Source organism: Ochotona curzoniae, unplaced genomic scaffold, assembly GCF_017591425.1.
Source record: "Ochotona curzoniae isolate NIBS_2020 unplaced genomic scaffold, NIBS_Ocur_1.0 scaffold_2453, whole genome shotgun sequence".
Lineage (NCBI taxonomy): Eukaryota > Metazoa > Chordata > Mammalia > Lagomorpha > Ochotonidae > Ochotona > Ochotona curzoniae.
Genome location: NW_024467094.1, coordinates 11,746,957 through 11,764,941, shown reverse-complemented (window position 1 = coordinate 11,764,941; position 17,985 = coordinate 11,746,957). Strand labels below are relative to the sequence as shown.

The 17,985-nt window shown below is 49.5% G+C and overlaps 1 protein-coding gene across 1 annotated transcript in view; it reads right to left on the bottom strand.

Annotated features, from left to right (window-relative positions):
• The window catches only part of YWHAE (tyrosine 3-monooxygenase/tryptophan 5-monooxygenase activation protein epsilon), a 29,815-nt gene extending 21,519 nt beyond the window's left edge, over positions 1-8,296 (bottom strand). Inside the window, exon 1 of the mRNA XM_041001870.1 lies at positions 8,105-8,296. Within this exon, the coding sequence (XP_040857804.1) occupies positions 8,105-8,168 (64 nt within the window). The 5' untranslated portion in view covers positions 8,169-8,296. The remainder of the gene's footprint in view (positions 1-8,104) is intronic.
• Between the last annotated feature and the right edge of the window lie 9,689 nt (positions 8,297-17,985).

Below are 17,985 nucleotides of genomic sequence, written 5' to 3'. Positions count from 1 at the left end.
GGGATCCCATATGGGCGCCGGTTCTAATCCTGGCAGCCCCGCTTCCCTTCCAGCTCCCTGCCTGTGGCCTGGGAAAGCAGTCGAGGACGGCCCAAAGCTTTGGGACCCTGCACCCGCGTGGGAGACCCGGAAGAGGCTCCTGGCTTCGGATCGGCATAGCATCGGCCGTTGCGCTCACTTGGGGAGTGAACCATCGGATGGAAGATCTTCCTCTCTGTCTCTCCTCTCTGTATATCCGCCTTTCCAATAAAAAAATAATAATAAAAATAAATCTTTAAAAAAAAAAAAGCATATTTGAGAAAACTTTTCTAAGATTAGCATGTTTGCCAACATTTACCTATTACATCTTCAAAGCCCAGAAACAGCTCAAGACAGAAGGCAGAGCCGGCTCACCTGCTTTGCCGCTCTCAGATTCACCATCAAGCTCTATTTCCAGCAACTAACGCACCCCTAACTTCCCATGTGGCTAGGAGAGGGCCGTGAAAAGGAACTCTCATGCCGTATTTATTTTATATTCTGTCAGATGCTAACTTCATTTGATAACAAAGCCAATCACCTGGGAACTCAGACCTCACCCCTGTAACAGCGAGGGACAAAGTTTTAGCAACTTTCACCTGAATTCCACGGCCTCGAGCAGCATGACCATGAAAGGCAGGGACTGCACTGCACAATCCCCACTTCTGCAGCTTCTCCAGCACAGCCCAGAAGGCCTGGAGTGATCAAATGATGAAGACCTTAGCACTTGCCACAAATTTAGTTAATCTGGATGATCCTCTAAATTGTGGGATGGACTGAACTACATATTTAATGAGCTCAAACCATTAAATTACACAACTCATCAATTTGGATAGATCAATAATCAGCTCTGTCAAGCTGTTAAACGACCACTCAGTAATTTTTTACTGCTACTCTTTATTATCCCTTAATTGGTTCCAATTGACAGCTATCTACCCCACTATTTACAACATTTGTGAATCAATTGGCAACCTTTGCTCCTCAGTTTTATGAGGACCCAACATTTGTCAGAAACAGGACAGTAGTTATTATAAAAGCACTTGAGGGCCCAGTGTGATAGCCTAGTGCCTAAAGTCCTGCCTTGAACACACCAGGATCCCATACGGATGCTGGTTCTAATCCCGGCAGCTCCACTTCCCATCCAGTTCCCTGCTTGTGGCCTGAGAAAGCAGTCCAGGACGGCCCCGAGTTTTGGTACCCTGCACCCGCATGGGAGACTTGGAAGAAGTTCCTGGATCCTGGCTTCGGATTGGCTCAGTTACAGCAGTTGTGGTCACTAGGGGAGTGAATCATCGGACAGATCTTCCTCTCTGTCTCTCCGTATACCTGCCCTTCCACTAGAAATAAATTGAAAGCAACGCACAGCACCAGCCATATATAGATACCATGATAAAGCATAGTTTGTGAGGAAGGTTCGTGAGAACCGAACTGAACGCTCTTACCTATTTCACCTAGGAGCAAGGAGAGAGCACAGCAGAGGAAAGGACTCAGAGTTGCAATCTGGTGGTTCACTCTCCAAATTGGCTGCAAAAGTTAGGATCTGGCTAGTCCAAAACCAACAGGGAAATCCCAAGCTAGAGGCATCATCCCCTTCCTTTCCAGCTGCATTAGCAGGGAGCTGGACTGGGAGAAAAGCAGGCACAAGTAAAACCCCCAAGTACAGGGACTGGCACTGTGGCACAGCAAGTTAAGCCTTCACCTCTTGCACTTGATCTAGTCCTGGCTGCTCACCTTCTGAACCTGATACCTACTAAGGCCTGCGAAGGCAGTGGAAGATGGCCCAGGTCCTTGAGACCCTGAATCCACATGGCAGAGCCAGATGAATCCCTGGCTGCAGCTTTCAGATTGGCTCAGCTCTGGCCATTTAGGGAGTGAACAAGCTGCTGGAAGATCCCGTATGGATGCCAATGGCTGCTCCACTTCCTATCGAGTCCCGCTTATTATGGCCTGGGAAGGCAGGGGACGATGACTGACCTTACAGGGCTCCTGTACTCACACTGGGGACCTTGGAGGCATCCCAGCTTCAGACTGGTTCAGCAATGGCTGCTGCGGTTATTTGGAGAGTGAACCAGCAACAGAAGAAATCTTTCTCTGTCTCTCCTCACTGTAAATCTTTCTTCCAAAGCAAGCAAGCAAACAAACAAACAAAAAACAACCAGCGACAAGCATTGTGGCCCAGTGGGTTAAGGTTAAGAGTTCTGGTTACCACCTTAGCCATCCTGTTTCTGATTCATTTCCCTGCTAATATACCCAGAAGGCAGCAAATTATTAGTCTAGTACCAGAATCCCTGGCGAGCCATCTGAGACCAGGATGGAGTTTCAAGCTTCTGATTTGCACCTGGCCCAATCCTGTTGTGTCCATTGGGGAGCCAACACGTGAAGACTCCGTTTCTCCCGAATTCTATATTTCAAATAAGCAAATATCAAGTTTAAAAAAAAATTGGGAGGCCCAGCATGATAACCTAGTGGCTAAATCCTCACCTTGCACATGCTGGGATCCCAAATGGGTGCCAGCTGGTATCCCAGCTGTTCCACTTCCCATCCAGCACCCTGCCTGTGGCCTGGGAAAGCAGTCCAAAACAGCCCAAAGCCTGTTGACCCTGCACCCACGTTGAGAGATGCAGAAGAGGCTCCATGATCCTGGCTGGCTTGGCTCTGGTCGTTGCAGTCACTTGGGGAGTGAACCAACAGACAGAAGAGCTTCCTCTGTCTATCCTCTTTATAGCTGACTTGTCAATAAAAATAAGTAAATCTTTTTTTTTTAAAGATTTATTTTTATTTTTTTTTTATTGGAAAGGCGGATATACAGAGAGGAGAGACAGAGAGGAAGATCTTCCATCCGATGATTCACTCCCCAAGTGAGCCCAACGGCCGATACTATGCCGATCCGAAGCCAGGAGCCTCTTCCGGGTCTCCCACGCGGGTGCAGGGTCCCAAAGCTTTGGGCCGTCCTCGACTGCTTTCCCAGGCCACAGGCAGGGAGCTGGAAGGGAAGCGGGGCTGCCGGGATTAGAACCGGCGCCCATATGGGATCCCGGGCGTGCAAGGCAAGGACCTTTAACCACTTGCGCCACCGCGCCGGGCCCAAAATAAGTAAATCTTAAAAGGAGAAAACAATGTATATATGTATATATAAGTAAGAGCCTGATGCAGTAGCATAGCAGCTAAAATCCTCTCGCCTTGCACGAAGGAATCCCATATGGATGCCAGTTCTTGTCCCCACTTCCCAACCAGCTCCCTGCTTGTGGCCTGGGAAAGCAGTTGAGGACGGCCCAAAGCCTTGGGCGCCTACACCTGTGTGGGAGACCCAGAGGAGGCTCCTGGCTTCGAATCGGAGTAGCTCCAGCCGTTGTCGCCACTTGGGAGAGTGAATCAGCGGACAAAAGATCTTCCTCTCTCTCTCCTCTCTGTATTTGTGTCTTTTTAATGAAAATAATCTTAAAAAAAAAAAGAAAATAAAAAACAAAACATAAAAACAATCTTTGGTGCCTGGCACAGTGGCCTAGCAGCTAAAGTCCTCGCCTTGAAACGCAGCAGAATCCCATATGGGCGCCGGTTCTAATCTCTCAGCCCCACTTCCCATCCAGCTCCCTGCCTGTAGCCTGGGAAAGCAGTCCAAAACAGCCAAAGCCTTGGAACCCTGCACCTGTGTGGGAGACCCAGAAGTTGTTCCTAGCTACTGGCTTCGGATCGGCGCAGCTCCAGCCATTGCAGCCACTTGGGGGATGAACCAGTGAATGGAAGATCTTCCTCTCTGTCTCTCCTCCTCTCTGTAGATCTGACTTTGCAATAAAAATAAATCTTAAAAAAAAAAAGGAAAAAACTAAACTAAAAACAGTCTTGGGTATCTATTATCATGAAACAGATTAAATCATCTCTAGACACGCCTGTATCCCTTGCAAGGATAAATCCACGCTGCTCCACGCTGTCTCCTACTAATGTATACAGGAGAGAGACAGTCCAAGACTCAGGTTCCTGCCCCACAGCCCTAAAGCAGTTCCTGACTTCTGCATTCAGCCAGGCTGCTGCCATTACATGCTGAGTGACAGCGGATGGAAGACCTTTCTTTCTGCCTTGCTAACAAATTTAACGACACCTGTCATTACCACTTATATAAACACAAGTCATTTCCTTGAGATAAGGAAAAAAATGCCTGACATTTAGTCTTATACCTCTAAAATTTTTTAAAAATTTGTAAGCAAGGCAAAGAACTTTCCATTCATAGGTTCCTAGTCTCCCATGTGGATACAAAGGCCAAAGTGTTGGTGCCATCCTCTGCTGCTTTCTCGGGTGCATTAGCAGGAATCTGGGTTGGAAATGGAGCAGTTGGGACTCAAACTGATGCCCATAGGGATTGCCAGCTCTATAGGCAGAGTCAGCTTGCTACATCATAATGTTCAAAAAACCATGCATTCAGGGGTGATAGGAGATTTGGCACTGGCAAAATCACCATCTTATGGCTGCCGATTTATGTTCTGGACGCTCCACTTTCAATTCTGCTTTATGTTAAATGTTGCCAGCAAAAATGGCCCAAGCACTTGGCCCCTGCCACCCATTTGGGAGACCCAGACGAGGTTCTGGCTTCAGCCTTGCCCAGTCCCAGCTGTTGAGACTGAACAGTTGGAAGTGAACCAGTGCATGTTACATCTGTTAACAACACGTCAAATAAGTCATATTAAAATGTCATTCCAGGGCCAGTGCTGTGACACAGTATGTTAAGTCGCTGCCTACAGTGCTGGCAACCCATATAACACCAGTTCAAGTCTCCACTGCTCACTTCTGACCCAGCCCCATGCTAACACACCTTTGCAGGCAGCTCATCTGGCCCACGTGCTTAGGCCCCACACCATGTGGAATTAGTCCCAGGCTCCTGGCTTCTAGTTGCGGTGGCCAGTCGAAGAATGAACCAGAGGACATGTCATCTCTCCCTCTGTCCTCTTTTTGCATGTCTTCCAAATAATATTTTATCTTTTTTTTAACATTTCTGCATTTTTACTGGAAAATTATATCTACAGAAAAAAGGAAAGAAAGATTTCTGGTCCACTAATTCACCTCCCAAGTGGCCAAAACGGCCAGCTGAGCTGAGCCAAAACCAAGAGCTAGGAGCCTCTCCCAGGTCTCTCACAGGTGCAGGTCCCAAGGCTTTGGGCCTTCCCTGACTGCTTTCCCAGGCCACAAGCAGGGAGCTGGATGGGAAGTGCAGCAGCTGGGAGGTGAACTGGTACCCACACGGGATCCCAGCCCATATAGGGCAACAACTTTTGCCACTAGGCTACCATGCCAGACTCTCAAATAATCTTAAAGAAAAAAATTTATCTCTATAATGTGCCTTTCCAATAAAAATAAACTGGTAGGGGCCAAAATGGATCACTGGCTGATCCTCCACATACAAGCAATGTGATCCCATTTAGGCACTGGTTAGTGTCCTGTCTGCTCCACTTTCCAACCAACACCCTGCTTGTGGCCTGAGAAAGCAATAGAGGATGGCCCAGGGCCATGGGACCTTGCACCAACATGAGAGACCTAAAAGAAGCTCCTGGCTCCCGATGACCTCGGCCCAGCCGTTTGTGGCTGCTTCGCGAGCAAACCACTGAGAGCATTCTCTCTATCTCCTGTGTGAAAACCTGCCTTTCCAATAAATGTAAATCCTTAAAACAAGGGGGGGGACCATTTACTTTTCCCTCTTTGCAGTCTCCACGTTTCTACCCCATGTGATTCAGACAGGACTGCAGGATGGGCCTCAGAAGCGCTCAGCTGGACTGGATTAGCACAGTGATGATAGATTCACTCTTCAGCATGAACTGTTCCATGAACTACAATTTCCTACTCAAACCTGTCCTGCTCCAAAGCACATCTTAGCTCTCACTTCCATGTATCAAGTTAAACAATGCACATGAATCCATCCCAATTCGCCAGGACAGTTAAACAGAGATAAAAGCTTAGGCCCTCAGTTCAACACAGTCTACAAAATAACAGATTAGCATACCTTGATATTGGAAAAAGAAAAAGAAAGGTAACATATACAAACCCTGCAAAGCAAACCCCGCATCTGGCAATTTTTGTCTGGTCACTGGATTGTAGGATCACTCTGTCACCATGAACAAAACTCGATTACCGCGCTCAGTTGGGAGCAGGCAGGGGTGGGTGCTGCTGGCTGGGACTGGCTCACTGCCCCCTTGTCCCTGAAGGCCTACCTATGCCCACCACAGAAACACCTCAGCTGGAAGAGTCCACTTCCTTTCCCCTTCAGCTCCTGAAAGGGACACTTAACAAATGAGTAACTTCAGAGTTTAGCTAAACAATCTTCAGCTGAACAGCCAATAGGTATTTAGTAAAAAAAATTCTCAGCAGGCAAACTCCTAGGCTTGTCACTGACCTGTCTTATTATGAAGCCACAATCATAAGCTTCCAAATGGGCTTTTAAAACAAATTTCCAAATCAAAGCCTTGACCATATGCTTCTTGGTTACCACAGTGAAACGCATTCAGCCTACATCTCCACAGAACAATGCATTCAAGTGTCATTTCAAATTTCCCCCCAAGGGCGCCGCAGACCAGAGGGGGGCCAATTTGGGGATAACGGAGAAGGAGGAAAGAGCGGCATCCCAAGCACCCACTTGCCCCAGGGCTTACATCTTTACACTGGGGGGGAAAAAAGGTAAAGCTGACCTTGAGCTGCACTTCCCCCCTACCCCACCCCCTCCTAACAGGCACCCCATTCACTACAAGACAAAATGCAGTACCTTTAATCAAATTTCAGGGTTAGAGTTCGCCTCTCAATTTCAAAACCCCTAAATCCAAATTTCTGATAATACTCGGGACATGCCTTGTGGCTATTCATATTACCAAATTGGCAAAAGCACGCGAGGGGCCTTTAGAACACACCCAAGATACAGAGATTAGGTAATGAAGAACCAACAGCACCGCTGAAATCAGCCAAACCCAGAATCACAAATATAATAACTCGTTTTTTTATAATACTGCAGTTGAAAGGATACGGAGTAACGTGAATATCCAAAATGGGGGTGGGTACGGGATTTAAAAAAAAAAAAATCTGAGACTGACTAGATAAGGTACAACGCATGCTTCGGTAAGGAAGAAATACTGAAGAATCTTTAGGGTTTAAGGAGCAATGAAAAACGGTTACCAAAATCCCGTCCCACCCAAGGGAAAAAAAAAGCCTTTCAAAGGAAAACGTTACAGCAATTTGCTCACCTACATTCACAATGCAAAAACCCTCAACTGAGGGCCTGACCAGACTGTAGGAACACGCTTCCCAAGCCTGGGGAAGTCAACCAAAACACAAGTTACTTCAACGTGTTTCATTTTTCAACCCTTTCCATTTGGGTAAAGGGAAAAGCCGCGGTGATGGCTCGGAGCCTGAGGCAGAACTCGGGGAGTCTCCGGGGCTCCTCCATGTCGGCCCCACCAGAAGCCAGGCACGCCCCGACAAGCGGGCGCTCTCCCCCCGAGGCGAGGCGTGCGGCGAAGCCCGACGGCCGCCCGCTCGCCCTGCGCCCGCCGAGCCGCTGCTCCTTTGTCAGACCGCACGGCCGCCGCCGCCCCGCACGGGGCCTCCCGGGAAAAGCCACCGCCCCCACCCGCCATGTTTCCCTGAAAGGCGCCCGCGCTGCAGCTCCAGGTCCTCACGCCGCCCCGAGAGGCGCCTGCCGCTCTGCCCCCTCCATCACCCCACCCAAGGGTTCCCCACATTCCGACACTGCCCCTCCCAGAAGGCTCCCCGGGGGGAATTGTTCATCCAGAGACAGCACCCGCCATCTCCTCCCCTTCCCCCGCCCGGGGACGCGCCCTCCCCCTCCCAGCCGCCATTTTACAACCAACTCCTCCACCCTGCCGCCATGGCCTCTCGACTCGCCAATGTCCGCACCTGAGGACGCGAAAGGGGTCAGACTCCCGGGTCCGGTGCCTCACACCGCCCCAGGAGCCCACAAGCCACCTCCCGCTCCCTGAATCCACGTCCCCCGGCCGGACTCGGAGACGATGCCGCCATTTTGTCTCCCGTTCCCGGCCTCTGTGGGCGGCGGCAGAGGGTCCGAGAATGCCAGCCCCTCGCTGCCCCGCCAACTCACCGTCGTATCGCTCAGCCTGCTCGGCCAGCTTCGCCTGGTACACGAGATCCTCCCGATCATCCATAGCGGCAGCGGCTCCGGCAGGGTCTGCGCGTCGGATGGAAGCGGATAGCGTCTCCGACTCTCACCCTCTCGCTCCGCGTCCGGGCAGCAAAAATGGCGGCGCCTCAATCCGGGACTTCCGCCTGCGCACGCGGACAACTGCTCAGCTCTATGGCAACGGCTCCCTGGCAACTGGCGCGGGAGGCGGGCCCTGCAACCAGCTAGACGCCCCTCCTCCGTCCGCTCGGCGGGGCCCGAGCTCCGAGGCGGGAACTGCGAGTGCTGGAGGGCCGGGCCCGGGGGAGCGGGGACCCCGAGGAAGCGGGGACCCCGAGGAGAGCGGGGACCCCAAGGGAGAGAGCTGACCCCAAGGGAGCGAGGACCCCTAGGAGAGCGGGGACCCCCAGGAGAGCGGAGACCCCCAGGACAGCGGGGAGCCCCAGGAGAGCAGGGACCCCGAGGAGAGCAGGGACCCCAAGGGAGCGGGGACCCCCAGGACAGCGGGGACCCCGAGGACAGCGGGGACCTCCAGGAGAGCGGGGAGCCCCAGGAGAGCAGGGTCCCCGAGGAGAGCGGGGACCCCAAGGGAGCGAGGACCCCTAGGAGAGCGGGGACCCCGAGGACAGCGGGGACCCCGAGGACAGCGGGGACCTCCAGGAGAGCGGGGAGCCCCAGGAGAGCGGGGAGCTCCAGCAGAGCGGGGACCCCGAGGAGACCCCCAGGAGAGCGGGAACCCCGAGGAGAGCAGGGACCCTCAGGAGAGCGGGGACCCCAAGGGAGAGAACTGACCCCAAGGGAGCGAGGACCCCTAGGAGAGCGGGAACCCCCAGGAGAGCGGGGACCCCAAGGAGAGCGGAGCACCTAGACCGCGCTACCACAGAGCCTGGGCCAGCTTGCTCTTTCCAACCCTGTCCCATTTTCAGGGCCACGCTCAGTCCTAGGCATCTTTCAGGCTCATGCTAAGCCCTGGGTAAAGTTAAACCTTGGGCCCTGCTGCACTCCGCAGCACCAGTGCAGGACGTGAGGGGTAGTATCTGAACTATTGTCTGGCCTCATCTTCCCAGTCCTTTTCTTTAGTCTTCTTCCCCCTTAAAGCCATCATAGATAAAGAGACAGGTAGGGGGCCCAGCATGGTAGCATAGAGGCTATAAAAGTCCTTGCCTTGCATCCACCAGAATCCCATATGGTTCTAATCCCAGCTTCTCCACTTCCCATCCAGTTCCCGGCCTGGAAAGCAGCTGAGGACGGCCAAAAGCCTTGGGACCCTGCACCCGTGTGGGAGACCCAGCAGAGCTCCTGGCTTTTCAGATCAGCTCAGCTCCAGCCGTTGTGGCCACCTGGGGAGTGAATCAACAGGCAAAAGATATTTCTATCCCTCTCTCTGTAAATCTTTCTAATAAAAATGAATAAATCTTTAAAAACATAACAGATTGAAATATTTAAGAATAAATTTAGCCAAGGAACAGGAAGAACAAATAGAAAATTTGGAAACAATGATTGCACCCACTTTTCCCTAACGTGATATTTCCTACCTCGATCAACTATGTAAACAGCATCAAAAATACAACTTTATTTAGCCTGAGAGGGCCCGGCGCAATAGCATAATGGTTAAAGTCCTTGCCTTGAACACCTAGGATCCCATATGGTCACCGGTTCTAATCCCGGCAGCCCTGCTTCCCATCCAGCTTCCTGCTTGTGGCCTGGGAAAGCAGTCGAAGACAGCCCAAAGCCTTGGGACCCTGCACCCACATGGGAGACCCGGAAGAGCTCCTGGCTCCTGGCTTTGGATTGGCTCAAGCATTGGCCGTTGTGGACACTTGGTGAGTGAACCATCGGACCAAGGATCTTCCTCTGGGTCTCCTCCTGTCTGTATATCCGCCTTTCCAATAAAAATAAATAAATCTTTTAAAAAATTTAACCAGAGAAGTGGAAGACATACATATTGAAAACCAAAAAACACTGCTGAAATTCAAAACCTCTGAACCTTGTGTACCATGGGCTGGAAACTTTAATACTAATAAACTAATAATGTTTCCAACATGAACGACCGATTCAATACAGTCCCAAGCAAAACTGCAAGAGTGGTTTTAGTTTAGCTTGCAGGGAGCAGGAACTGGGTTTGCTGAGCTCACAAAATGCTGCGGGGGCACCTCATGCCAGCCGTGGGCTGAGCTGTTACATTCTTTGGGTTCAATAGCTCCTTCCTGCCCAGGAGTGTAAGATGTCAGTGGGGGGAGAGACAGGAACCAGCAGAGCCTGGGGGTGACTTCCTGGGAGCTCCCCTGGCAATGTGGCACTCACGCACTGAGGGGCGCGCCACAGACAGGAACAGTGGGAGAGGCCAGGCTGAATCTGGTCGCAGCACACACAGCGTATAGGAACCAATGTCCCAACAGGAGAAGCAGCAAGGGGCTCCCACACCCCCTTCCCTGCTCCCCTAACTTGCTATCAAATCCTTGGCAAATCCCCTAGAGACGGTTTCTTCAGAGAACTCTACCTTTACCTGCCGTGTAAAGCTTTCCTCTTGATAAATCCCACATAAAGCTGATAGACCACACCCCGAGCCAACAGACCCCTGTGCCTGCTAGCATGAAGAGGGAAGACTGCTCAACCCCTATTTAAGCCTCAGTTTTCTCATCTGTAAGATGGGAATGATGTTTCCCTTACACAAATAACAATTGAGGGATTATATGAAAATGGCTTGAGATCGGGCAAGAAGTAGCTGCTTATGCATGCAAATCCTAACAGAATTATGTTAAAAGTCGTAATATATAAGTGAGAAGTGTTTCCAAAATCAGGGCGTTAGTCAATCACAGGAAATCCTGCAGACACCGAGGAAAGGCCCTGGACCTAGCGAGTATGTCATCAGTACCCTCCAAGAGCAGGAGCTGGGGGAGTGGAGGCACAAAGGCGGCAGCGCAGGGTCTCCAGAGGAGACAGAGCACAGTGTCAGAGAAGGACTAGCCAACAGGGATTTGGCCCTTGTTCAGAAACTCCACACTCCTGCAGGAAGAAACCAACCTCGCTGCCCTGTTTGCCTTGGCATGATGGCAGACACACACAGAGAAAGCCCAGAATCCTCTGACGCCCTGGGTCTGTCTGCCTATGAGTTGCTGGTCACAGCATCTCCCAAGACTTCTTCTTCCTGAGTAACCAGTACGTTCACAGACTGATTCTCTGACTGTACTGTCTGGTTTCTCTAAACACAAACATAAAGAAGTCATTGAGGGGGAAGAGGAGGATGACTCAAGTTATAGGGCTTCTGCATTCACCTTAGAGACCCAGAGGGTATTCATGGCTCCTCTGGATTGGATTGCCTTGGTTCAGACATAGCTGCTGTGGCTATTGTGGGACTGAGCCATCAGATAGATCTCTCTCTCTCTCTACCTCTCTTTATAAGTCTGCCTTTTATTGATTGATTGAAATCTGCCTTTGAAATAAAAATAATACATCCTTAAAAATGTTTCTTAAAAAACTGTATTTGAGGGCCCGGCGCGGTGGCGCAGTGGCACAAGTGGTTAAGGTCCTCGCCTTGCACGCCTGGGATCCCATATGGGCGCCGGTTCTATCCCGGCAGCCCCGCTTCCCTTCCAGCTCCTTGCCTGTGGCCCGGGAAAGCAGTCGAGGACGGCCCAAAGCTTTGGGAACCTGCACCCGCGTGGGAGACCCGGAAGAGGCTCCTGGCTTTGGATCGGCATAGCATCGGCCCATTGCGCTCACTTGGGGAGTGAATCATTGGACGGAAGATCTTCCTCTCTGTCTCTCCTCTCTGTATATCCGCCTTTCCAATAAAAAAAAAATAATAAAAATAAATCTTTTAAAAACAAAACTGTATTTGAAAGGCAGAGATAGAGAGGGACAAAATCTTGCAGCTGTTGGTTCACTCCCAAAAGGCTGCAACAGCCACAGCTTGGGTAAGGAGACTCCAGGAGGTTCATTCCAGCCTCCCATATCAGTGGGCCATCTTCTACTGCTTGTCCAGGCATATTAGTCAGGAGTTGGATTGGAAGTGGAGCACCTCGGTCTTGAACCAGTGCCCATAAGGAATGCTGGAACTGCAGGTGACACCTTAACCAACTTCATCCCCGCCCTGAAATATTTAAATTTTCATTTATGAGGCCAGTGGCTTAGAACATGAATCCTCCATCGATAGGTGCTGACATCCTATTTAGGTGCTGGTTTTAATCCCAGCTGCCTCACTCCCACTTTGTTCCCTGCTTGTGGCCTGGGAAAGCAGTCAAAGATGGCCCAAAGCCTTGGGACCTGTACCCGCATGGGAGACCCCGAAAAGACTCTTGGGTCTTGGCTTTGGATCAGCTCAGCTGCAACCACTGCAGCCATTTGGGGAGTCAAGCAGCACATGGAAGATATTTCTGAATCTCCTTCTCTCAGTAAACTCTGACCTGCTTTTCCAGTAAAAAAAATAAATACATGTTTTTTTGGGCCCAGCGCAGTGGCCTAGAGGTTAAAGTCCTCACCTTGCACATGCCAGGATCACATATGGGCACTGGTTCTAACCCCGGCAGCTCCACTTCCCTTCCAGCTCCTTGCTTGTGGCCTGGGAAAACAGTAGCGGATGACCCAAAGCCTTGGGACCCTGCACCTGCGTGGGAGACCCGGAAAAAAGTTCCTAGCTCCTGGATTTGGATTGGCGCAGCACTGGCCCTTGGGTCACTTGGGGAGTGAATCATCAGCTGGAAGATCTTCCTCTCTGTGTCTCTTCCTCTCTGTACATTTGCCTTTCCAACAACAACAACAACTGGAAAGGCAGATCAGATTTACAGAAGGATCCTCATCTACTGGTACACTACCCAAATAGCTGCCATGCCTGGAGCTGAGCCAATCCAAACCCAGGAACCAGGAGCCAGGAGCTTACCAGGTCTCAGAGGCAGGTGCAGGGTCCCAAGGGCCATCCTCGACTGCTTTCCCAGGCCACAAGCAAGAAGCTGGATGGATGGGAAGTGAATCAGCCTGGAAAAGAACCAGTGCCCATATAGGATCCTGGCGCCTGCAAGTTGAGGACTTAGTTACTGAGCTATTGCCCTGGGCCCGGCCATCATGCTGTATGTACCTGACCTGTAACATTTCTTCTTCTTCTTTTTTCTTAAACAATTTATTTTTATTGGAAATCAGATTTACAGAGAGGATAGACAACGATCTTGTCTGCTGGTCCATTCCCCAAGTGGCTGCAACAGCCAGAGCTCAGCTAATCTAAAACCAGGAACCAGGAGCTTCTTCTGTGTCCCCCACGCAGGAGCAGGATCCCAAGGCTTTGAGCCATCCTCGACTGTTTTACTTTGGCCTGGGAAATGACCACATGAAGTGGAGCAGCCAGGATATGAACAAACATCCACATGAGATCCTCGTGGATGCAAGGCAAGGACTTAAGCCACTAGGCTACTACACTGGGCCTTCCTGTGTTGTTTTTTGTTACTTTGTTTCTCTGTTTTGTTTTTAAAGAATTTATTTATTTATTTGAAAAGCAGAGGTCCAGAGAAAGAAGAAAGAGGCAAGTACTATCAACTGGTTCACTCCCCAGAGAGCTCAGGATGAGCCGGGTCAGACAGAAGCCAGGAGTGTCTTAATGTGGAACAGCTTGGGCTAGAACTGGTGCAGTGATGGGCCCCAAGAACCTGAGACATCATCACTGCTCCCTTAGGCGCATTAGCAGGGAGCTGGCTCCAAAGTGGAGCAAACCGGAATGCAAAGTACTGCCATTAAGTGCGCAGCACCATGCCAGTGCTACAGACTCACGGTGCCACAGCACCAACCCCTAACATTTACTTCGTAATATCTAACATGCAATCTATGTCTAATTTTGTGTGATGACCTCAAATGTGTTTTTCCAAATCAATTTGCTTAAATCAACAAACAAGTCCACTAGAGAAAAAGCAAGCAAGCAAGCAAACAAGGGAAAAAAAGGTTCCTTAGCGTATTAATTGCAGGAACTCTAAAATTCTTTATATTCATAATGTCTTACTGCAGTTTTTCATGCCATTTGTCAGAATTCTGAGCCATTTCACTTGCAGACCATCTCCCATTCTGGATGGGATTCTTGGCTTCCTTGTGAGGCTATGTAACTAACCCTATTCTTCGTATTTCCTGTGCGTCAATAGCCGGATTCAAGCCAGAGTCAATGTTTTCTGGCCCCAAGGCCCCAGATGTGGGTGCTTGCCGCGAGCTTCCTCTGGCCTCCCAGAGGCACACCGTGTCTCCTTTACTTCCTGGGATGACAAGGAACGAATGGTATTTTCAAAAGCTCTGTTTTCTTTTTGGCAATATAATGCATGCACCATAAAATCCATCCATTTTAAGTTCATGGTTCGATACACAAGTCAATGAATTTTAGTGTAATTAGAGTGGTGCAACCAGCTCTACAACCCAATCTTAAAAATGCTCCCATCCTGGGCCCGGCGGCATGGCCTAGCGGCAAAATTCCTTGCCTTGAACACGCCAGGATCCCATATGGGTGCCGGTTCTGGTCCCGGCAGCTCCACTTCCCATCCAGTTCCCTGCTTGTGGCCTGGGAAAGCAGTCCAGGACGGCCCAAGGCTTTGGGACCCTGCACCCGCATGGGAGACCCGGAAGAGCCCCTGGCTCCTGGCTCCTGGCTTTAGATCAGCACAGCACCAACTGTTGTGCTCACTTGGGGAGTGAGTCATCAGATGGAAGATCTTCCTGTCACCTCTCTGTATCTATGAATTTGTAAAATGAAAATAAAAATAAATCTAAAAAAAAGAAAATGCTTCCATCCTACTGAAATGAACCTAGTCCCAAGCTGGAAGTCATCATGAGTTCCTGAGTTTCTATCTCTACAATCTCCTTTTATGCAGGCCTTGGGTCCGCTTTCTCCTCTGGTGGCCTCTTGGGCTCCCTGCGGATGGCAAGGCTCGTCAGGCTGTACGGGTTTGTCCTGCTCCCATTTCTCAACATCCCTGTGCACCGTGCTGCGGCTCTGACAGCTGTCCCCGTGGCGCACACTCTTCCTTCTGTTGCCTTGTGCCTTTGGTGCTGTCTCGTATCTCTTAGTCACCAGTTTCCTGCTCCCTTGAGGTGGATTATTGGAGTCCCTCACTGGAAACTGCTGTGAGGTCATAATATAGCTGTCCTGAGGGCTGCTTGTGCGGCAAGCCCTGGCAGGAATTGGAAATGATGGCGTAACCAGCAGGGTAATCACCACTTGCATGTTGGTGTCCTCTCAGGGTGCTGATTCCATCCTAGCGCCTGGCCTGGGAAAAGCAGTGGATGATTTCCCCTAAAGGACTTGGGGCCTGCCACCCAGTCTGGGGCACCTGGGGAAGCTGCAGGCTTTTGGCTTGACTGCTCTAACTCTAGCCATTGTGGAATGAATCAGCAGATGGAAGATTTCTATTTTCTTTTCTTTCTTCCTCTATAACCCTACCTAGCAAACAAACAATAACAAAAAAAAGAAATATGGGGGTTCAGTGTAGTGGCTCAATTGGCTAATCCTCCCCCTACCAGTATCAGGATCCCATATGGGTATCGATTCGGATTCTGGCTGCTCCACTTCCCATTCAGCTCCCTACCTGTGTCCTCGGAAAGCAGTCAAGGATGAACCAAGGCCATGGGACCCTTCACCCACATGGAAAACTCAGAGGAAGCTTCTGGCTCCTGGTTTCAGATCAGGCAGCTCAGGCCATTACAACCACTTTGGGAGTGAATCGGTGAGTGAAGATCTTTCGCTCTGTTTTCTCCTCCACTTTGTAAACCTTGTTTTCCCAATAAATAAATGTGTCTTTCCAATAAATGTCTGGTGACACAGTGGATTAAAGCACTGCTTGGGACACATGCATCCCATACTCAAGCGACTGGTTCAAGTCCAAGCTTCGACCTAATGTGCCTGGAAAGGAGTGCGTGACGGATAGGGTTCCTGCTTCTGACAGGAGAGCCAGAAGGAGTTCCCGGCTCCTGCTTTTAACCTGGCCAAGCCCCGGCTACAAGTACACCTGCAGTATGAACCAGCAGGTAAGAGAACTCTCTGTTAATTCTCTTTAACATTTTTTTTTTTTCAAAAAAGTAATCAGGTCAAGAATAATTTCTTCCTTCATAAAAACATGGGATGTCATAGGGCAGGCTTTTGTGAAAGCAGTTAAGATGCTGCTTGGAATGTCTACAGCCCGTAACAAAGAGCCTGGGTTCGAGTCCCACTCCACCTCCTATCCAACTTCCTGCTGAGGAATAGTTTGTCATCCACAGCAGTTAGCTCACGTGCTTTGGCTGCTGAGATCCACGTGGGAGACGCAGTTTCTAGCTCCTGCCTTTAGCCCCGTCTAGTCCTAGCTGTGGCCAATTGAGGAGTAAAGCATCAGATGATAAATCTTTCGTTCAAATAAATTCACTTTTTTTTAAATTTAAAAAAAAAAGATATCCAATTAAACTGAAACTTCAATTATTATATGAGACATACTTAAAGGAGCAAATTATTTGTTGGTTATTTGAAGTATCCAAACTTACGGATTCCACGAAGCTGTAGCTTTCTCTGGCTGTAGCAACTTGCCAGTGGGTGAATTTCTCATCTACCCAGTTAAATCTTTTACTAACCATACTAGGCTAGCTGCTACAGTTTTTGAGGCTTCAGTACTTGCAATGGCTGTTAACTTTTTGCTAAGCGAGTCACTACGCTGGAACGGCTGTTCTCCATGTAGTTTTAGGGACTGAGTGGATGAATGCTAACAGGTGTTATATCTCCTCTGGCCAGAGGGATGTTGCAGCACATAGCACCTGTATGGGACTTCTACAGGCCTGGCCTGAGAGTGGTGGTGGCACTTCTGTCTACAGTCCACTGGCTGGCATTCAGTCACATGGTCACGTGGAATAAGGCAGGCTGGGAAATGTAGTGAATGATACGAACAGAAAGAATAGAACATGGATTTGGGAAAGCAATCTCTGGCCCACCCAGTGTGAGATCTAGGTATGGATGTCCTAGTGGCCAAAAGACACTGGATTAATTATTTTTGCTTGAAAAAGAAGAAAAAATGGCTCTTGGCAATGTGATCAGTAATAGAATTAAACCATTTCACATTCATTCCTTTGTTCTGGACACTAAGGTTGTTTCCAAAAGCTGAAAGTGGAACATATTAAAACAGGTCTCATCAAAAGGAATCCAAGCCCCTGTTGGTGTTCCAATTCTGAGCTGCTGGCCCACCAAGATGGTGTTCTCTCTTTCCACTATGATGAAATTCACCACAAATCATTCCAAACAACAAATATTTTCCCTCAGTTCTTCCTCATATAAATGTCGGTCACCATGACAACAAAAAAAGAGACTGCCCCTGATCATATGGCTTACTAGGGAACAAGGAGCTAAGAGCTAGTCTAGACATAAACCTAATCCCACAGGAGCTCCTAGCAAAGCAAGCCAGAAACCGAAGCACACTTTTATCCAAAAGAAAAAGTGAAAGTAGAGAAAGCATTTGATTCTAGTGGGAGAAAAAAATGTGGCTAAAGAACCTCCATAAACCACTTCCTCTTGTTGTATTGCTTCTTTGAGTCAGGATCTAGCTTTTTTCCTTTTTTTTCTTTTGGTGTTTTATGTTAGGCTCTGAACGGATATAGACATTTTTTTTTAACGTTTATTTACCTTTTTATTTGAAAGGTAGGTTTACAGAAAAGAGAAACATAGAGAATCGTCTTCCAATGATTGGTTGACCTCCTAAATGGTTGCCATGGACACATCTGCGCCTCCTACAGGTCTCCCACATAGCTGCAGGTGCCTAAGGACTTGGGCCATTTCAGCTGGGTGCTGGATCAAGTAGCAGGATATGAACTGGAGCTCATATGACAACAGGTGGAAGATTAACTTGCTATGCCACCATGTT